This window comes from Carcharodon carcharias, chromosome 16 (assembly GCF_017639515.1).
Source record: "Carcharodon carcharias isolate sCarCar2 chromosome 16, sCarCar2.pri, whole genome shotgun sequence".
NCBI lineage: Eukaryota > Metazoa > Chordata > Chondrichthyes > Lamniformes > Lamnidae > Carcharodon > Carcharodon carcharias.
The window spans coordinates 122,533,302-122,554,709 of record NC_054482.1 but is presented as its reverse complement, the minus strand read 5'-3'; the positions used below and the strand labels follow the sequence as shown (position 1 = coordinate 122,554,709).

General features: G+C 45.3%; 1 protein-coding gene across 1 annotated transcript in view; it reads right to left on the bottom strand.

Annotated features, from left to right (window-relative positions):
- The window catches only part of olfm3a (olfactomedin 3a), a 35,099-nt gene extending 14,407 nt beyond the window's left edge, over positions 1-20,692 (bottom strand). The window contains exons 1-2 of the mRNA XM_041207559.1: positions 20,409-20,692; positions 451-594 (exon numbers count right to left, since the gene is read on the bottom strand). Of these exons, the coding sequence (XP_041063493.1) occupies positions 451-594; positions 20,409-20,477 (213 nt within the window). The 5' untranslated portion in view covers positions 20,478-20,692. The remainder of the gene's footprint in view (positions 1-450; positions 595-20,408) is intronic.
- Between the last annotated feature and the right edge of the window lie 716 nt (positions 20,693-21,408).

Genomic DNA, 21,408 nt, shown 5'->3' with positions numbered 1-21,408 from the left:
GTGGCGCCCAGAACTGTACACAATATTCTAGCTGAGGTCTAATGAGTGTCGTATATAAATTCAGCATAACCTCTCTGCTCTTGTACTCCATGTCCCTATTAACAAAGCCCAGGATACAGTGTGCAGTTGATAAGACTCAGAACTATGTGGGTAGGCCAGAGTTTAAATAAGCAGTTGCAGACTTCTTGTGGTTGTCTCAAGCATACTGGATCAGTAAATACAGGCAAGCATTAGAGAAAAAAGTCTGCTGCAAGGTACTGTTCAATCATCAGTGAACATCCCCCCCTTTTATCCTTGTGATGGAGGGAAGTCCATTGATGAAGAGCTGAAGATTGTTGGGCTGAGAACACTACTCCTCAGCAATGCCAGCAGTGATATCCTGGGACTGAGCTGATTGATCTCCCACAACCATCTACTTGAAATACGTGTTCAATGGAGGAGCAGATTTACCTTCTCCAGTAGCTGACGGAGTTGCCGGCTTCGAGCATCCCTTGAACACAGGTTCTGTTCTGGAGCCACGACAGTACAAATGCATCGCCCATCGGGATCCTGGGCAGAGCTGTACACTTGCCAACCATCCTTAGGACTGATTGTCTGTGGGAACAAAGAATAAAGGCTAGAGATACCATACCAAAATTCAGCAATGCTCATATAGAGTGATCAGTTGTTAATGTTTAATTCAACCTCTTTCCACCGTACATAGGAACAGGTGGGGATCATTCAGCCCTTCAAGCCTGTTCTGCCATTCTGTGAGATCATGGTTGATATGTACCTGAACTCTACTCACCCATCTTTGCTCCATTTCCCTAAATACCCTTACGCAACAGAAATCTATCTGTAGTTTTTGATGGTTTGATGATGTTGGAAAATATCAGACACCAAACCCTCTCTCTTAGCAATTGTGAAGGAATGCAGCTATAATTACAGAGTTATAAGAGAATCCAGCTATAACTATGGAGTAATAAGAGAATTAAGCTATAAATATGGTGATAAGAGAATCCAGCTATAAATATGGAGTTATAAGAGAATCCAGCTATAACTATGGAGTTATAAGAGAATCCAGCCATAACTATGGAGTTGTAAGAGAATCCAGCTATAATTATGGAGTTATAAGAGAATCCAGCTATAAATATGGAGTCATATGATTAAAAAGAGAGTTTCTGCAATGAAGTAGGGATTAAAAAGTAAGTGCAGAGTTAGTTCATCTGCTGGACAAAGGTTCAAGAAGTTTATAAACATGCCTGGGCACAACAACATCCTGTGGCATAGAATATGTTATATCCTCTAACACAAAGTAGTCCTGAAAAAACAGGAACTGGCCTCTACATCAACTCAGCAAGGCACTGATAAATTGTAAATACCACATTCTAACAATTGTACCCTTAAGATTGACCATAAATAACTTGTAAATCGATTCCTGGAAACTGAGTGTAGTGACCACTATCTGCACCTCTCAGTATCCTGTTTGCTTGAAGGATATTGACTAAAAGGACGGATGTTGACGAAAGCAAAGGATATTGTCCAGCATGAGTGCGCAACATGCTTCCTGCTAGTTCAGTTCTTTTATGGTATAAATTTTGAAACCACACAGTAGGGTTTTTAAATTCATTGGATTCCCTCCAGCGTCTCTCAAGTTAAAGGTAGCTGCTGTAGTGTAGTGATGATAGTTTCTTAATTGGAATAGAGGTATCTTACTATACTCGGTAGCTTTCTACTCGGGGATTTAAGGTAAGTGCTTCTTTAAATATTGATGGATATCTTAAATAACTCTCTCTAACATTAATAAGATTTAGATTCGCTATTGGAAACAAGATTATACATTTTTTCCTAGAACTATCCAGTTTGCAATTACCATCAAAAGTGAAGTGAATGTTTGGTTCATTAATAAATCTTTTTATAATGTAGAAAGTATATTGTCTCATATAGTCTCCAATGTCCAAACTCGAAAACCCACGCCATTGTTGAGGAGAGAAGCCCAGACCCTTATAATACCTGGGTTGTTATGATTTAGCTAAAACTTGTTAAAATGACAATCTGGAAGATGGTAATATTCCTTTCATTCAGGAAGAGTTAGATCAATGCTTCAGAATCATTTGAATGTCTGTGAGATCTCTCTTTCTCAACCTTAAGTGAGAGTAATCATCGAGGAGTACACATGATCTGGAATAGTCCAAAAAGGGTCTAGTATAATGACCCACTTCATGTCGCGTAATGCCAACATTATGTTACAGACGGGGGAGGGGGTGTGGAGTGGGATCATTAATTTGAACAGCACTAATTTCTCCTCTCACCACCCATCTGTAAACAGAAAGGTGTTTTGATTTGTTTCCCTTTTTATAAGCAATGGCGTATTTCCCAACCCCTCGGTTTTTGTGTGACCCAATTTTCTGTTAATAACCCCACAGTGAACTAAAGGGCTAGTTTATTTGCACCCACCCAAAATGTGAAAGAGGGTTCACAATGTCCCCCTCATATACATAGAGTGAAGAGACGGACAGATAAAAGAAAGACTTACAGTACAGAGACCACAAAAATAATGAAATATTGTTTCACATGGGTTCCAGAGTACAGAATCAAAGGCCAATGAGGTATTCTTTCACGGAGGTCAATGGGCTGAAAATGAATGATGTATATTTCACTTTTCTGGTGGTGCTGACTTTACATAATGAGATAGGAATGCAAAAATGAATCAGTCTTGTCAGCGATGGTACAGAATTTCCAGCAGAAGCAGTGTAGATGGGGCCAGGTATCCAACCTGGGCCAGAATTCCTTCAGTGTAGCCTGCTCAATAGACATTAAACAGCAGATTGAACTCTTCAATTCAGCACGGCAATATTACTGCTTCCACAAGCCAGAGGCCCATGTCACATGACTCCCATCTTTCTACACTGCCTTTAACGAGGGATGTATATCCCTTGTTTGGGTCGCCAAGATTTTTTAATGTCTCAACCAGTAAGAATTGAAAGGAAGGTTTTGGGGCCCTTTGTCTTAGTAGATGAGCAGACTCCTGTTGGCCAACTTGGGTTATGAAATGCAGATGGCCTTTGTATAGCTCTCTTTGAATTTGGCCTGTGCAGCCCACAGGCAGTTGTTAGGAAATAGAGATAGTTTAAATATGTTATATTTGTATTTGTGGTTGTTAGGAATAACTTTTAGCTTTAAAATTTAAGCTTAATTTGTATTTCTGAGTGTTAAGAGAGGTCAAGTGGAGTTTTAGTTTCACTTTAAAAGGCTCCTTGCATTTCTAATGAGGAGTTTACGACTGCTATTAGGTAAAGGTAAACATACAAGAGTAGAAAAACAGTGCTGTTGCCTGGCAACAGGGGGCCAGATAGGAAGGTTCCTCCCACAGACATACATACAGAAGAAGAAAGACAGCAGTTTAATTTGGGAGCTGTTGGAGTTCAGTTGGTTTTGGAGTTGCTGCCAGGACAGAATGGAGCAAAAGGGACAGATAGCCAGTCCCAAGCTAAAGAAAAAACCCAAAAATCCAGGGGACTGGAAGAGGGAAAGTCCAAAGAAGACCTTGTAGCCAAAGGAGCAACAGGAACCTGGGAAAGGGTCCTGTTAAGTGAAGTTAAAAGTGAGGGGCAGAGAGAAAGGTTCCAAGCTTCAGATTTAAAGAAACCAAAGCTGTGGAAAGCAGATTTAAAGCAAGAACAGCTTTCAAGAGGCAAGAAGGTCCAAAGATACAACTGAAGTTCTGTAACTCTTTGCAATGAGCATATGAAGCAGAGGTGTACTGTTGACAGTTGAGAGAGAGTGCATGGAAAACATATTGAATGCATGTGGTGACCCAGGCAAGAGTAACATCAGAAGGAAAGTTCAAAACCCTGGAGGCGAACCCTTGCGGAAGGCATCCAAGAGAGAGTGTCAGTTTGGGAGAAGATTCCAAGGTGAGGTCCTGGAGAGTGGAGAATGGAAACCCTCGTGTGAAGGATGGAATTCAGTGAGACTGGTTGGCTTACAGTGTGACAAGCATCTGGGGGGAGTTGAGAAGAGATTCATAGCATCTGGTTGAGGTGACATCTGCCACCTAAGGTCAGAGTTTGGCGTGTCTGACCACAGGGTGCCATAGGCTTACATGGACTGTGTACTTACTGTGAACATTAGAGTATAAGAGCTTTTGTAACTTGTGTTATCCTTACAAATCTGTGTTTATCTATAAAGGTATAGCTGTGGGTGAAAAAGTATTGTAATATAGCTCATCTTTTCTTGTTGAATAAATGCTTTATTCTTTTGTAAAGCTGACTGCTGTTACTCTGTTCAATAACAAGTATTTAAATAAACAAATAAAACTTAAGATCTATCAGGCTGGGCTCCACTCTGGGATCTGGCTTGTCCAGGGGCAATTTCAACTGGAGATCATCACCGCGCCGTTATATCCCCAGTCCCCAGAGATAACAATGTGAAAATTTCCCCAATACTGCTAGGTAGCTTCCTTTGTTCGGAGGTCAGGAACATACATAGATTTGGCCATTTTTAAAGGTTTTTGTCCAGTTTTTAAAATCTTAGAAATAGCCATGTGGATATCTATATGTATTTTATAAAAGTATACAGTGTGAGGTTTTAGTCCCCTCACAGTCCTTGGAACCTTGTAAAAAAAAAATAGAATTAATTTTTTTTTATGTGGTCTTAAGGAAGAACAGGGAGTGAATAAGTGTGTACGCATTCTCTTATTCACCCTGCACGTCAAGCACACAGTTAGCAGAGGCAATGGCTGTTCCCTGCTGCATTTAAACCCAGATTTAAATGTGGTCTAGTGCATCAGTAAGGACATTGTCCTGTCCTTGGTTGTGGAATGATTAGGTGACATGGGAAGATTCAAATCTGTCTTTATGGGAAGTCAGGTTTGGTGTTGGAGTTCAGAATTTTCCTCAGTTGGGGATCAGGCATAAGCAAAGCTACTGTTTTCAGAACTCTGTCTATCTAACTCCTCGGAAAGGGCTGTGATACCTGGAGGCCCCCAGCCAAGATTCCGCACAGAGATGGCAGGTGTGTGACTGTTGTCGGACCCCTGTGTCGGGACAGGGGTGCCCTTCGGCAGCTGCATCTGTGACTGAGCAGTCCTCTTCAGGATAACCCTCTGCTTACCCCAAATGGGGAGGGAGCTGGAAGAGGTACCCCAAAAATAGGCTGTCCTACTTCCCCTGGCTGGGACACCACACCCAGTGGTATCACCATCACTGTGGTCGAAACAAGGAAAAAACTAAACATCAGAACTGGAATGTGAGGCCACTTGTTGACAACCCAAAGAATGATCACTCGGAAAGGCAAGCTGCCATTGTGGCTGGGAGCTGGTGAGGCACAACATCAACATCGCTGCGTTTAACACAACCGGCTCGCTGGGGAGGGACAGCTGATGCAGGCCAGTGGAGGGTACACCTTCTTCTGGAAAGGGGAGTCAGGCCACGTCCCCCACATCCACGGAGTATGTTTCACTATGATGAACAGGATAGCTGCCACACTCTCGGAACTCTGGTTGGGGGTCAACATGAGGCTGTTGACCCTATGCCTGCATCTTAGTCATAACCAATGACTTTAGATTCCGACCATGAAGTGAAGGAAACGTTCTACTCCGATCTTGATGGCACCTTTGCTTCCATCCCAAGGATCAACAAGGTCATCATCCAAGGTGACTTTAATGCCCATATTGGACGTGACCATGAAATCTGGAATGGAACTATTGGCAAGAATGGCGTGAGGAAGGCCAATGCTAACAGTACCCGACTGTTGACCAAGTGCACCCAATACGGTCTGATTGTGATGAACATGGTCTTCTGCCAGAAGAACCAGCTCAAGACTTCGTGTAGGCACCTGGGATTGGGCCATTGGCACCTCCTGGACTACATCATTGTCTGAGGCAGAGACCTGAGGGACGTGTTTGTCACGATGGCCATGAAGGGTTCTGAATATTGCTGGATTGTTATGTGCTCAGTGATGAACATCTGCCTGGCACCAAGACACCAAAGGACCCAAAAAACTGCCCAGAGAAAGCATTGAAGGACCCAGGATTGCAGGAAGAATTCTAGGCCCAGTTGCACAGTGCACTGGATTAAGTGCCCGCCACTGATGGCATTTCCATCCAGGTAGGCTGGGAGCAACTCAAATCCGCTGTCCTAGACGAGACTCATTAAAGACATGAAGGACAACTGTTGGGTGGAGAAGGTGCACAAAATTCAGGCCTACGCTGACCAGCACGACATGCACAACTTCTCCCAGGCTACCAAGATAATCTCTGGACCCTGCTTGACCGATCACAGGACAGCTCCTGGCTCCTCAAGGACATCAGCGTTGGAGAGAGCACTTCGAACTGCTCCTCAATCAGGACTCCACCATATCGGAGGAGACCCTCCAAGCTGTCCCACAACATCCTGTGGAGTATTCCGTCAGCGATATACCAACCATTGATGAGCTGAAGCAAGCCATCCAACAGATGAAAACCAACAAAGCTTGTGGGCCAGATACCAGATACCCACAGAGGTCTACTATGCTGGCAGCTATCAGCTCATGTCACCACTCCACCAGGTCATCCTCTACCTCTGGGACGAAGAGGACATCCCCCTCTCCAGGATCTCAAGAATGTGACCATCATTCCTCTTGACAAGAAGGGGGACTAATCTGATGGTGAAAACTACACGGGGATATCCCTCCAGTCCAGCGTGGGTAAGATCCTGGCCCGCATCCTCCTAACCCGCCTTCATCCGGACGCTGAGGTGATCCAGCTGGAAACCCAGTGTGGCTACCGACCATCCCAGGGTACTGCGGACATGGTCTTTGTGGCTAGACAGATCCAGAAAAAATGTCAGGAGCAAAATCAAGAATCGTTCCTCGCCTCCATCGACTGACCAAGGTGTTTGATTCTTTAAATAGTGTAGCTCAATGGATCATCCTCCAACGTTTTGGTTGCCTGAAGTTTGTCACTATCCTGAGACTCCTGCATAACAACATGACCACCACCCTCCTGAGTGGAGGATCTGAAACTAACAACTTTCACATCCAGACCGAGGTCAAAAAAGGTGTGATCGCCCCCACCTTGTTCACCATTTACCTGACTCTCATCGTCCACTTCATCCAAGATGAGCCACCACCTGGTGTCAGCACCTTCTGGATGGGAAGCTCTTTAACCTTGGTCACTTCTGGGCAAAAGCGAAACTATCCACCATAGACATACACGATTGCAGATTCAGTTTGCAGATGATTGTTGCTTGATGGCTCACTCTACAGGACATGCAAAGGATGCTTAACCTCTTCAGCTCCTCATATAAGAGGCTTGGTCTGTCCTTAAACATCGCCATGACGAAGATCCTTCACCAACATTCCACGGGCCAGTTGAGTATCCCCTGCATCATCCATGTAGATGGGCTGGCTCTGGAGTATGTGCAGCACTTCCCTTATCTCAGCAGCCACCTCTCCCAAGGAGCTACCATCGATGACGAGGTCAGAGTTAATTGTGCCAGCGCTGCCTCCTTCAAGGAGGCCAACATGTCTTTGACAACAGGGACTTTTGCAAGCAACAAAGGTTCTGATTTATAAAGCTGTTGTGTTGACCACCCTTCTCTACTGCAGCGAAACATGGACTGTCTACCAGCGCCACATCAGCAGTGTTTGCATCGAAACCTGGGGATCAGATGGGAGGACAGCCAGACTAAGGCCAGTGTCCTCCATGAAGCTGCGTCTACCAGCATTGAAGCCTTGCTTCTGCAGAACCAACTTTAATGGACGGGCCATTGCATCCAGGTGCCTGAGAACTCACTCCCTCAGCAGATTCTTTTCTCGCACTCTCCATGGGCCGACGCTCAAAGGGCTGCTGAAGGAAAAGGTATAAGGAAACGCTCAAGGTTATCCTAAAGCATGGAGCATTAACACCACTGACTGGGAGGAGAATGCTGCCAATCATTTGGCAATGGCACCAGCTGGTCCACCAAGACACAAGCCACCCACTTCGAGGCATAAGCGACTTGACAGCGAGGTGGAACAGCAGAGGGAGAGGGAGAGGGAAGCCAACCCTGGGCTACGATTTCCACTCCCCAGTGCAACAACGTACCTCACTGCGGAAGAACAAGTGGATCCAGAATTGAAGACTCACCAAGCCTGACAGACCACTGCCACTGTCAAGGATGACGTGTCCTCTAAAGGGTCTGGGGGCATTACAGGGTGGTTAGCTCTCAGGGTAATGGCCCAGCTGCTCAGGGCGATCTGCCAGGGAGTGCTGGGCATCTCACTCAGTGAGTACCAGGTCCTCTGATCATAGGGCTCTGGTCCAGCTTAGCTCCTACCTGCCCACTTTGGTAACCTGTGGATTCAGCTGTTCAAACCCAGGGACTGTGGTTTGGCTTATCGTCAGGAGAATGGGGTGTTTTAATGGGACTTTGTCCTCTTTCAGGGATTCCGGTTTAGAGTCTGTCTCAGGCACTAGCGCCACTGGGATGTTCCAGTTACTGTTGCTAGATGCTATAGGTTGGCATGGCAATAGGTGGGCAATCTGCTCCTGAACTTGGGGCAGCCTTTCTGGGCCTAGATGATAGGAAGACTGCCTTCTATAAGGGGCCTCTCCTGCATCCATACCAGGCAAGGGCCACAGTGCTGTAGCCTGGTGGGTTGTTATGGATCATCTTAAATGTGGGTTGCCTCATGATTCTACATTAAGGTGGGTAGGAATGAGATGTAATCTGGTTGGAATCTCCCTGCTGGTCAGTTGGATGGTAGACTCCATGTCTTTTGGAACAGTGCAGCCCTCTGTAAGATGGTCAGCTCTCTTTTAACTCCCTGTGGCTTTTCAACTAAGTAAGGCATCACCCTCATGCTTTCTGGGCCAATTTGGGAACTTCTTAATCCCTACTTAAAATCGCCATAAAGCTGTCACAGAATCACAGAATCACACAGTGCAGAAGAGGCCCTTAGGCCCATCGAGTCTACACCAACACGTGAGAAACACCTGACCTACCTACCTAATCCCACTAACCAGAACTTGGCCCATAGCCTTGAATGTTATGATGTGCCAAGTGCTCATCCAGGTATTTTTTAAAGGATGTGAGGCAACCCGCCTCCACCACCCTCCCAGGCAGTGCATTCCAGACCGTCACCACCCTCTGGGTAAAAAAGTTTTTCCTCACATCCCCCCCTAAACCTCCTGCCCCTCACCTTGAACTTATGCCCCCTTGTGACTGACCCTTCAACTAAGGGGAACAGCTGCTCCCTATCCACCCTGTCCATGCCCCTCATAATCTTGTACACCTCAATCAGGTCGCCCCTCAGTCCTCTCTGCTCCAACGAAAACAACCCAAGTCTATCCAACCTCTCTTCATAACTTAACTGTTTCATCCCAGGCAACATCCTGGTGAATCTCCTCTGCATTCCCTCCAGTGCAATCACATCCTTCCTATAATGTGGCGACCAGAACTGCACACAGTACTCCAGCTGTGGCCTCACCAATGTTCCATACAATTCCAACATGATCTCCCAACTTTTGTAATCTATGCCACGATTAATGAAGGCAAATGTCCAATGTGAGTTTCTCACCACCCCACTAACATGCCCCTTCACCTTCAGAGATCTATGGACACACATGCCAAGGTCCCTTTGTACCTCAGAACTTCCTAGTGTCATGCCGTTCATTGAATACTTCCTTGTCAAATTACTCCTTCCAAAGCGTATCACCTCACACTTTTCAGGGTTAAATTCTATCTGCCACTTATCTGCCCATTTGACCATCCCATTTATATCTTCCTGTAGCCCAAGACACTCAAGCTCACTGTTAACCACCCGGCCAATCTTTGTGTCATTCGCAAACTTACTAATCCTACACCCCACATAGTCATCTATGTTGTTTATATAAATGATGAATAATAGGGGATCCAGCACAGATCCCTGTGGTACGCCACTGGACACTGGCTTCCAGTCATTAAAGCATCCTTCTGTCATCACCATCTGTCTCCTACAACTAAGCCAATTTTGAATCCACCTTATCAAATTACCCTGAATCCCATGTGCATTTGCCTTCTTTATAAGTCTCCCATGTGGGGCCATGTCAAAGGCTTTGCTGAAATCCATATAAACTACATCAACTGCACTACCCTCATCTACACACCTGGTCACCTCCTCAAAACATTCAATCCAATTTGTTAGGCATGACCTCCCTCTGACAAAGCCATGCTGACTATCCCTGATCAAACCGTGCCTCTCCAAGTGGAGATAGATTCTCTCCTTCAGAATTTTCTCCAATAGTTTCCCTACCACTGACGTGAGACTCATTGGTCTGTAGTTCCATGGCTTATCTCTACAACCCTTCTTAAATAGCGGAACCACATTAACTGTTCTCCAGTCCTCTGGCACCTCCCCCGTGGCCAGAGAGGAATTAAAAATTTGGGTCAGAGCCCCTGCGATCTCCTCCCTTGCCTCCCTCAGCAGTCTGGGACACAAATCACTCAGACCTGGAGATTTGTCCACTTTGAAGCCTGCCAACACCTCCAATACCTTGTCATCACCTATATCAATTTACTCAAGAATCTCGCGGTCTCTCTCCCCGAGTTCGATACCTTCACTCTCATTCTCTTGGGTGAAGATGGATGTGAGGTATTCATTCAACACTCTAGCGATGTCCTCTGGCTCCACCCATAGATTACCCCCTTGGTCCCTTATGGGCCCTACTCTTTCCCTGGTTATCCTCTTCCCATTGATATACTTATAGAATTTCTTGGGATTTTTCCTACTTTTACCAGCCAGAACTTTCTCATACCCCCCCTTTGCTCTCCTAATTGCTTTCTTAAGCTCCACCCTGCACTTTCTGTACTCCATTAATGCCTCCGCTGATTTGCTCCCCTTGTACCTGCTAAAAGACTCTCTTTTCCTTCTCATTGTATCCTGAATATCTCTGGTCATCCAAGGTTCTCTGGGCTTATTACTCCTTCCTATCACCCTAAAGGGAACATGTTGAGCCTGTACTCTCCCCATTTCCTTTTTGAACCCCCCCCCCCCCCCCCCCCCCCCCACCGACTGCTCCTTTGTAGATTTCCCCACAAGTAACTGTTCCCAGTCTACCTTGGCCAGATCCTGCCTTATTTTACTAAAATCCACTCTCCCCCAATCCAAAACATTGTTTAGCAACTTGTCTATTTCTTTGTCCATAACAAACTTAAACTGTACCATGTTGTGGTCGCTATCACTAAAATGCTCCCCCACCACCACCTCAGTCACCTGTCCGGCTTCATTCCCCAGAATTAGGTCCGGTAATGCACCGTCCCTTGTTGGATCCTCTACATATTGACCTAAAAAGTTCTCCTGTACACATTTCAAGAAATACACTCCATCCAAACCCTTAACTCTATGTCTATCCCAATTAATGTTGAGAAAGTTGAAATCACCAAAATAATTACCCTATTGTTATTGTTTTTACACACATCCGTAAATTGTGCACATATTTGCTCCTCAATTTCCCATTGATTATCTAGGGGTCTATAATAAACACCTAAAAATGTGGCTGCCCCTTTTTTATTTCTAAGCTCTACCCACAAAGCTTCATTCAATGCCCCCTCCAAGATATCATCTCTCCTTACTGCAGTAACAGACTCCTTAACTAATAATGCAATGCCTCCTCCTCTTTTACCCCCTCCCCTGTCTCACCTGAAGATTCTAGATCCTGGAATGTTGAGCTGCCAATCCTGCCCCACCCTCAACCACGTCTCAGTGATGGCTACTATATCACAATTCCACGTGTCAATCCTCACCCTTAACTCATCCATTTTACCTGTAATACTCCTGGCATTAAAGTAGAGGCCATCCAGACTTGCCTTATTCCCTTGAAGCTTAATGCAGCTGTACTCCCTCTGACTTAATTGTTTTACTGTATTATGATGTGTTCCTATTCTGCTAACATCCTTTGTCCCCTCCCGCTGCTGAATTAGTTTAAACTCCTCCCAACAGCACTAGCAAACCCGCCCACAAGGATGTTAGCCCTTCTCTGGTTCAGATGTAGACCATCCCTCTTGTACAGGTCCCACCTTCCCCAGAAACGGTCCCAGTGATCCAGGAATCTAAAACCCTCTCTCCTGTGCCAGCTGTTAAGCCACATATTCACCTGCGCTATTCTCCTATTTCTGAGCTTGCTAGCACGTGGCACTGGGAGTAATCCAGAGATTACAACCTGAGAGGTCTTGTTTTTTAATCTGCTACCTAACTCCCTGAATTCTAGATGCAAGACCTCATCCCTCTTTCTATCCATGTCATTGGTACCAACATGTACCACGAGCTCTGCCTTATCACCCTCCCCCTTCAAGATGCCCTGCAGCTGTTCAGTGACATCCTGGACCCTGGCACCAGTGAAGCAACACACCATCCTGGAGTCATGTTGACAGCCACAGTAGCGCCTATCTGTTCCCGACTGTAGAATCCCCTATTACTATTGCTCTTCCTCCCTTCCTCCCCTCCTGTACAGACAGGCTGCTTGTGGCACCAGAAGCTTGGCTCTGTCTGCACTCCCTGGAGGAACCAGTGCCCTTATCAGCCTCCAAAATGGAATACCGATTTGCGAGCGGGACTCCAGGGAACTCCTGAACTACCTGCCTGTTTCTCTTGGACTGCCTGGTGGTCACCCATTCCCTTCCTTCGTCAAGTCCCTTCAGCTGTGGTGTGACCACTTCTCTAAATGTGCTATCCATGATGCTCTCAGACTCACGGATGCTCCACAGTGTCCCCAGCCACCATTTCAGCTCTGAAACCCGAGCTTCCAGGAGCTGCAACTGGGCACACTTCCTGCACACATGCTGGTCTCAGGCACTGGAAATGTTCCTGTCTTCCCAGATGGAGCACACTATGGCTTTGAGCTCTTCTGCCATGACTTATCCCTTTATATTAAACCTTTTAAATCAATTACTCTAGGGCCCTTCTTTCCTGATCCTTGTTACTACATAATATACAAACTATAAACCACAAAAAGACCTTAAATTATAAGTGATAAAAGTAGTAAATACTTACCCGACCTTACCCTCTCCTCACCAGTCATTCCTTTCCCTTGTAGCCTCTACTGCTGCAGCAGGGCAAGACCACTCTCTGAAGATTTAACAAGTTGGATAGCAAAGAAAAAATGCAAAGAGCACCTCTTCCCCTATGTACTGAATTCCCACTGTGCACCAAGTTGCTATACCCACTCTCACTCTGGCTGTGTCTCACTCAGGATGAGGTCTCTCCTCTGTTTGCATGCAAGCAGACTGTCAGTTAAACCAATCATTGGCAACTTATTCAGGGCTGTTGCCTTGGGAGCGGACACTCTCTTAACTTGTTCCAGGTCCCCTGAACACTTATGGCCTCAAGTGGAGGTGCAACTCCGGCTATACCGTCTTGTGGTTTTTCAGCTGGGTGAGACATCTCACTCCCTATCTGCTTGTCTGTTTGTGGACTCCCTTTCTCCCTCTTTAAATTTCAAAAGAAGGTTTCTGCCAGCCATACTTAAGGCAAAACCTTAACCTTTCCTTTCCTGGTTTAATAATTTGGCTTTCTTCAGGCTCTTCAACCATGTGGGGCATCTCCCTCCCTATCTCTTTCCCTGCTCTGGTACTTCTCTGGTCCCTGTTTAGTTCTGGGATATTCTGTGAATCTATTTTAAGCTCCGTTGGCCCTTCCTGAACCCTCTTTTAACTCTATGGGCCCAGCTTTGGCTGTGGTACATTCAAGCAGCGCTCGCTCAATGGTTAAGGGTTTTATGGCAGCCTTTTGGGCCTCTAAATATATCCAGCCTACTTCAGTCTTACAGGTTTCTGCTGGCTGACGTTGAACTCTTCTATTGCTGGCTATCACTTTGCTGCCAGCCAATCGTTTCTGAAGAGGAAATCAATTCCTGCTACTGGTAGTTCAGGGACAATTCCCACTGAGACAGGGCCTGAAACAAGGTCACATACTAGCTAGACCACATGAAGTGGGGGGCAAACACCGATCATCCTCCCACTCCACTGATCAGGGCTTTGGCGTTCAGGGAGGATTCAGCAATTTTGGGGGGTGGGGGGGTGGGGGTGGTGACGGGGTGGAGAGGCTGGTGGGGTGGGTTTTGGTTTCCTTCCAGCATTAAGGACCAAGTGGCCCCTGCGTTTCGGAGCAGTACAACGGACTTGCTCACATTTTGTGGTGGGCAGGGAGACACTTCTTGAAAGGACAAGACTCTGGAAGTTCCCTGGCTCAAACACACATGGTGCCTTGTCATCCAAGGGGTAAGTGTCTGCAGCAAGAGTTCCTGTCTGCTCTGCTGCACTATGCACCAGGAAGTCGTTTGGGAGATTAATTGTATGGAGACCTGTACTTCCCTGGCTGTAGCTTCCAGTTGCTCTGTGCTAAGGGCTGCTAAAGTTTCACTGTTCAATAACCCTTGCTTGACCCACAACTGGGAATCAAAAGTTGCCATTTTCTTACTGTTAGGGAAAAGGAATTTGCTGTAGTAAGTTATGTGTGTTTTCAAATGTTTCCAGCCACCAAGTTTACCTCTTAGCTTCCAATTGACTCTTAATGGCATATTTGGCTCGTGTCTTAAACTTGGATTCTGGTCATATTCAAATGGGTGCTTTCCGATTTGAGCTCCCAATTTCTGTTACAGAGAGGAGGGTGGGTTAATTTGAACAGCACTAATTTCTCCTTTCCCCACCCATCCATAAACAGAAAGGTATTTTGATTTGTTTCACTCTTAATATGCAGTGGGTCTTCGTTTTGGTGCAAATTTGGTTTTTGATCCAAATTTCTATTAATAACCTCACAGCAAACTCGAGATAGGGTGAACTCAAAAGGTTAGTTTATTTGCACATACTCGAAGTGCGAAAGAGGGTTTGCAATGTTCTCCTCATATTCAGATAGTAAAGAGTTGGATAGATAAAAAAGTGATTCACAGTGCAGACTACAGAGAAAAGAAATATTGTTTCACTTGAATTCCAGAATCCAGAATCAAAGTCCAATGACGTATTCCTTCACAGATGTCAGTGGGTTGAAAACTGATGCTGTATAATTCACTTTTCCGATGTATGTTGACTTTGCACGATAAGCTAGGCATGCATAGATGAATCAGTCTTGTAGGTTATGGTACAGAATTCCTAGCAGAAGCAGTGTAGATAGGGCCATGTGTTCAACCTGGGCCAGAACTCCTTTGGTGTGGCCTACTAGACAGATGTTAAACAGCAGACTGAGCTTCTCTGTTCAGCAAGGTAATATCACTGGCTCCACAAGCTAGAGGCCCATGCCACTTGACTCCCACCTCTCCACACTGTCTTTGACGAAGAAAGCCTATCCCTTATCTGGGTCCCTGAGATTGTTAAATGTCTCAACCATTAAGAATTGACAGGAAGGTTTTGGGGCCCTTAGCAGATGGGCAAAATCCTGTGGCCAGCCTGGGTTATGAAATGCAGATGGCCTTTGTATTGCTATCTTTGAATTTGGCCTGTGCAGCCCACAGGGGGTCATTAGTGGCTTCCCAGAGATAATGATGTGCAAGCTTCCCAAATATGCCTCACAGCTTTTTTTGTTTGGGGCTCACAGTCAAACATAGATTCAGCCATTTATAAAGGTCGTTGCCCAGTTTTTAAATTTTAGAAATAGCCATGAGGATATCCATCTATATTTTAAAAATACACAATGTGTAGTCTTAGTCCCCTCACAATTAACATAGAAATATTTAGTTTTGTTCTCAGAAGCTACACTGCCTTTAGATGTCTGGTTTAATTAGTGGATATTTTCCGACAACCTCCCCTCATATATCCAAACTATCAAGGCCACAAAATCCATCAAGGATGAATTAACGCTTTTTTAATAATTTGGGAAATTTTAGTTCTCCTCTAAATCAAATGAAAAAGTTCAAACTGTTTTGTTCTTTAACCTGTTCACATCTGAACAACAAAATAGAACACACGACAGGTTAGATCAGCTTCTTCAAAGCCGAAAAGCAATAGATTATAAACGATTAAAAATGCCATGTGTCAGCGACTGAGACTGTGCCCTATCTCTGCCCACAAGGGTGCAGTATTGCAGCAAGACCAGCAACACATCAAACCCAGCCTTGCATCTATACCACGTAGAATCATAGAAGTAAACCGCTTGGTCCCTTGTGCAAGCTTGAGTTACTATTAATCCAGCCAGATGGATAGAAGGACAAATGGTGAAATAATTTTTAAATGTATTTGCTCATCCACTTCAAAATATCAGTTTGATCTGATATCTCCAAAGGTTACAATCGCTGTAACAAATTAGCACAATTTTCCAGGAACAGGGAGTGAAACAATAACTGCACTCCACAAGTCACAGCCACCCTGGGCTGGATGGCTCCCTAGGAAATGGGAAGCAGGAATTAGGGCTGTTGGTTTGTCATTAATCCGGTGGGAAATGACTAAATTTCGGATTTTCCTAGAGATGAACATTTAATTGGAATGGAGACAGGTTTCCGTTCAAATTAAAGGTGGTGGGACAGGAAATGGAGGCGGGTTTGACACAGCCAAGGCAGCCATTACTGAGGGCGAGAGTTTGTGCCAATGCCTGTCATTGCACCACAGAGACCTGAGGCCAGAGGCCTGTTACCCATGAGGGAAAGGATGGAGATCCTCCTTCTGGAGGATGAAGGACAGGCCCACCTCGACATACAGCGGCTTAGCATCATCTCCCTCTCCCTCTCCCTCTGATTCTCCCTCCTCTCTTACCTCCTTCTCCTGCTGATGAGGTGTCCCCTTCCAGGGCAGCCTCACCTCAAGGTCCACACCCCTCTGGGGGGCCATATTATGGTGAGTGCAGCAGACCAGCACAATGAATGAGACCCTTGTAGGAGGGTATTGTGGAGCACCAGACCCAATACCCTCTGACCCTGCAATGCCCATCACTTGTGATGCTGATATGTTGTCCAGTTTGGTTGAAGAGGGTATCCGTCTCCTGGGCCTTGCGCCAGTTTGCAGCTGCCTGTGAAACGTCACAGAGGTCCCCACTGACCAAGGTGTAGATGCCTAAAAAATCACAGTCTCCTTCGGTTCCAATGCCACATGATGCCAGGAGCATAATGACCCCCTGAGCTGGCAAAGTTCTTAATGCTGACAGCTCCCCTGATCTGTGATGGGCTGCTGCAACTTTAACTACAAACTGCTAAACCCTTTACATTCTGAAAAGCATTTTTACTTGGGTTTTTATACTCTTCATGCCTCCATGACTTTCTGTAGACATGCTCCATGGCTCCATGTAGCTGGTTTGACACAGACACACCTAATCATGGTCTCTCTTTGGAAATACTGGAAACATTTCAGTAAGATAAGCCTCACAATTGGTGCAGATCAGTCCTGAGGCCCCCACTCTCCCTTGCCCTTGGGAAAACCGGGTAGGCGGGATTATGGATATGTGATGTTGCTGCCTGTGTTTTCTTACTTCCCTACTTCCAGTCCAGCCCAATTTAGGGTCAGGAAAATCCAATGTTTGCTCATACTTCAGCATTAATACGGAACTACTGCTTTGGGAGCTGATGCTCATTGAGCTAGTGAACTCTTAATGGAATATAGACTCTTACAACATATGAAAAGGCCATTCAGCCCATTGAGCCTGTGGCAGCTCTTTGAAAGAGCTGTTCAATTAGTCTCACTCCCCTGATCTGACCCAATAGTCCTGTAAATTTCCCCTTTTCAAGTATTTATCCAAATTCTCTTTTGAAAGTTATTGTTAAATCTGTTTCCACCGCCCTTTTCAGGCAGCGCATTCTGGATCACAACAACTCACTTTTAGATGTATCTCCTGGGGAAAATGTAACATTTTCCAGGGAATGGTTGTTTTGGGGTTCAATAAGGTAAAAGGTTTCACTAGAAATGATAACACTGGGTGTTAGAATAAATCATCCCTCCTCATCCTCATCCTCCTGTGGGGGGGGGGGGGTCAGTTAGCTCAGTTGGCTTGATGGCTCATGTGTGGTGTACAATAATATCAACAGGATGGGTTTAATCCCTGTACCAGCCTTGCCCCATACTTGATGTGGAGTGTGCCACTCAAGCTATATAACCAATTGTCTTTTTCTGATAAAGAGATAAAGCCTATGGTCTTTTTTGGACTATGACTAATTACCAAATTATCTCATCCTCCTCGAGCTGCCAGTAGCCTTTGACACAATTGACCACGCGATCATCCTCTAACACATCTGCACTGTCATCTAGGTGGGTGGGACTGCTCTCACCTTGTTTCATTCTTATCCATCTAGTCATAACCAGAGGATCACTTGCAATTGCTTCTGTTCCCCATACAGGCAGTTACCTCTGGTGTCCCCCAAGGGTCTAGCATTGGTTGCCTCCTATTTCTCATTGACATGCTGCCCCTCAGCAACATCATCTCAAAACATAATGTTAGTTTTCACATATATGCTGACAACAGCCAGCTTCAGCTCACCCCCATGACTCTCAGCCTCCCTCCCGTCTCTAAATGATCAGACTGCTTATCTGACATCCTGTACTGAATAAACAGAAATCTCCTCAAGTTAAATATCGGGAAGACCGACGCCATTGTTTTCAGTCACAGCTCCAAAGCCCCTTTCCTAGCTATGGACTCTACCCATCTCCCCGGTAACACTCTGAGGTTAAGTTCACAACCTTGATGCCATATTTGACCCTGAGTTGAGCTTCTAAGCACATTGTCAATAAGACTGCCTGTTTCCACCTCTGTAACATCACTCAACTCCACCCCTGCTTCAGCTCGTCCGCTACCAAAGCCCTCATCCATGCCTTTAGACTGGACAATATTTCTCCCATGTTCCATCCTTGGTTATATTGAGGTCATTCAAAACTCAGCTGGTAATATCCTAACTTTCACCAAATCTCTTTCAACCCTCACCACTGTGCTCACTGAACTATACTGGTTCCCAGTTAAGTAATACCTGGATTTTAAAATTCTCATCCTTATTTCCAAATCCCTCCCTATCTCTGTAATCTCCTCCAACTGTGGGGGATCTCTGCCCTCCTCTAATTCTGGCCTCTTGGGCATTCCCGATTTAAATCGCTCTACCATTTGACCCTGCCTGGGCCCCAAGCCCTGGAATTCTCTCTGGAAGCCTTTCTGCCTCTCTCCTCCTTAAAACCTACCTTTTAGACCAAATGTCTGGATATCTATCCTAAAGTCTCCTTTGGCTTGAAATTATTTTTTTATCTCATTACGCTCCTGTGGAAGGCATTGGGGCGTTATACAGAGGCGCTAAATAAATCCAAGTTGTTGCTAAACAAACAACTCGATCGGATCGGGAGCCTGACCAATGGAATCAGGCTCCACTCTCGGTTCACAATGTCTGGTTAAATGAGAAATGAAGGTTGGATTCCGGATAACCAGGCGCTACAAACGGATAAACATTTGAAACCAAAGTGTCTTATTGATGAAAGTATTTGGGTTTGTGAGATTGAAATAAAAGCCGCTGTTCATTGGGGAAGTGTGGGGAGAACTCGTACAGGTTCCACCCAAATCTCCGCCTGCCAGAATTCCAGTCGGCTGTTATAAAGCACCTGATTATATTTAAACTCTTCTAATTCTTTTAGTTGTGCTGCTTATTCACCTCCATTGGTTTTACTGAAATACAAATATCTTGTGACAATTCCACACAAATAAATGTTGCAAAGCACTAATGTTTTTCTCTGCTGTACATTATACCGATTATTTAAATCGCATCCCATCTAGAAACAGTTTATCGGAGTATGTACTTCAGATAAAACCGGGTTGGTCAGCACATAGTAGAAAGTTGGAGTGACAGTGAAAGCAAATCACACACAGGCACACATATACACACAGCGATAGATACGTACAGTCACACATATGCACACAGCGATAGACACGTATAGTCACACACATACACACATATACACACAGCGATAGACACGTACACAGTCACACACAGGCACACATATACACTGCGATAGACACAAATACACAGACAGTCACACACACACATATACAGAGATAGACACAGACACAGTCACACACACACACATATATACAGAGATAGACACACAGACAGTCACACACACGCATATATACAGAGATATACAGACACAGACAGTCACACACACACGCATATATACAGAGATAGACACACATACATACACACATTCACAGAGATAGACACACACACAGACATAATCATACACAGAGACAAACGCACAGGCACACACATACAGATAGATACAGACACAGTCAAACAGCAATACACATACACACAGATAGAGAAACGATAGACACACCACGGAGATACACGCACACATACACATAGATACACACACACACACACACACACCACATTCATCCTTACGAACAGAATCACACCGAGATAGACATAAGACTTACACTCATTCACACACACAGTGTTGTCAAACAGCAACTAATGCAGCATTCAGCCACCTCTAGGGTATGATGCGAGATCTCTCAGCCACCACTGCACCCTCACTTACCCTGGACCCATCAAACCCCAACAACACGAGCAGTAATCCCGCATTCCAGCATATAGACAGCAGCCGCATCCTGAGCTTCGCTCAGTCCCTGGACATCCGCCTCCGCTGGTCACTTTCACTGCGGTGGGGGCGGGGACGGTGATTCTGGTCACTTTCACTGCGGGGGTGGGGGTGATGCTGGTCACTTTCACTCGTGTCCTTTCTCCCTCTCTGTTTAGCTATGTCTCTTCCTCACTCTGTCTCTCTCCGCCTCAGTCTTTCTGTTTCTCTCCCTCTCTCTTCCTAGGTACTTCTCTCGTTATGTCTCTCTCCCTCCGTCTGTCTGTCTCGCTCTCTCCGATTCCCTCTGTCTCTCTCTCTCTCTCTCTGTACCCGTCTCTTTATGTCTCTGTCTGTCTCTCTCTGTACCTCTCTCTTTATGTCTATCTGTCTTTCTCTCTCTCTACCTCTCTCTCTATGTCTCTGTCTATTTCTCTCTCTCTGTACCTCTCTATGTCTGTCTATTTCTCTGTCTCTGTATTTTTCTCTCTATGTCTCTGTCTATTTCTCTGTCTCTCTCTATGTACCTCTCTCTTTATGTCTCTGTCTATTTCTCTCTATGTCTCTGTCTATTTCTCTCTATGTCTCTGTCTATTTCTCTCTCTCTGTACCTCTCTTTTTATGTTTATGTCTCTGTTTCTCTCTCTCTCTCTGTACCTCCCTCTCTATGTCTCTGTCTATTTATCTGTCTCTCTCCCTCTGTACCTCTCTCTCTATGTCTCTGTCTATTTCTCTGTCTCTCTCTCTCTCTGTACCTCTCTCTCTATGTCTGCCTATTTCTCTGTCTCTCTCTCTGTACCTTTCTCTCTATGTCTCTGTCTATTTCTCTCTACGTCTCTGTCTATTTCTCTCTCTCTGTACCTCTCTCTTTATGTTTATGTCTCTGTTTCTCTCTCTCTCTCTCTGTACCTCTCTCTCTATGTCTCTGTCTATTTCTCTGTCTCTCTGTACCTCTGTCTTT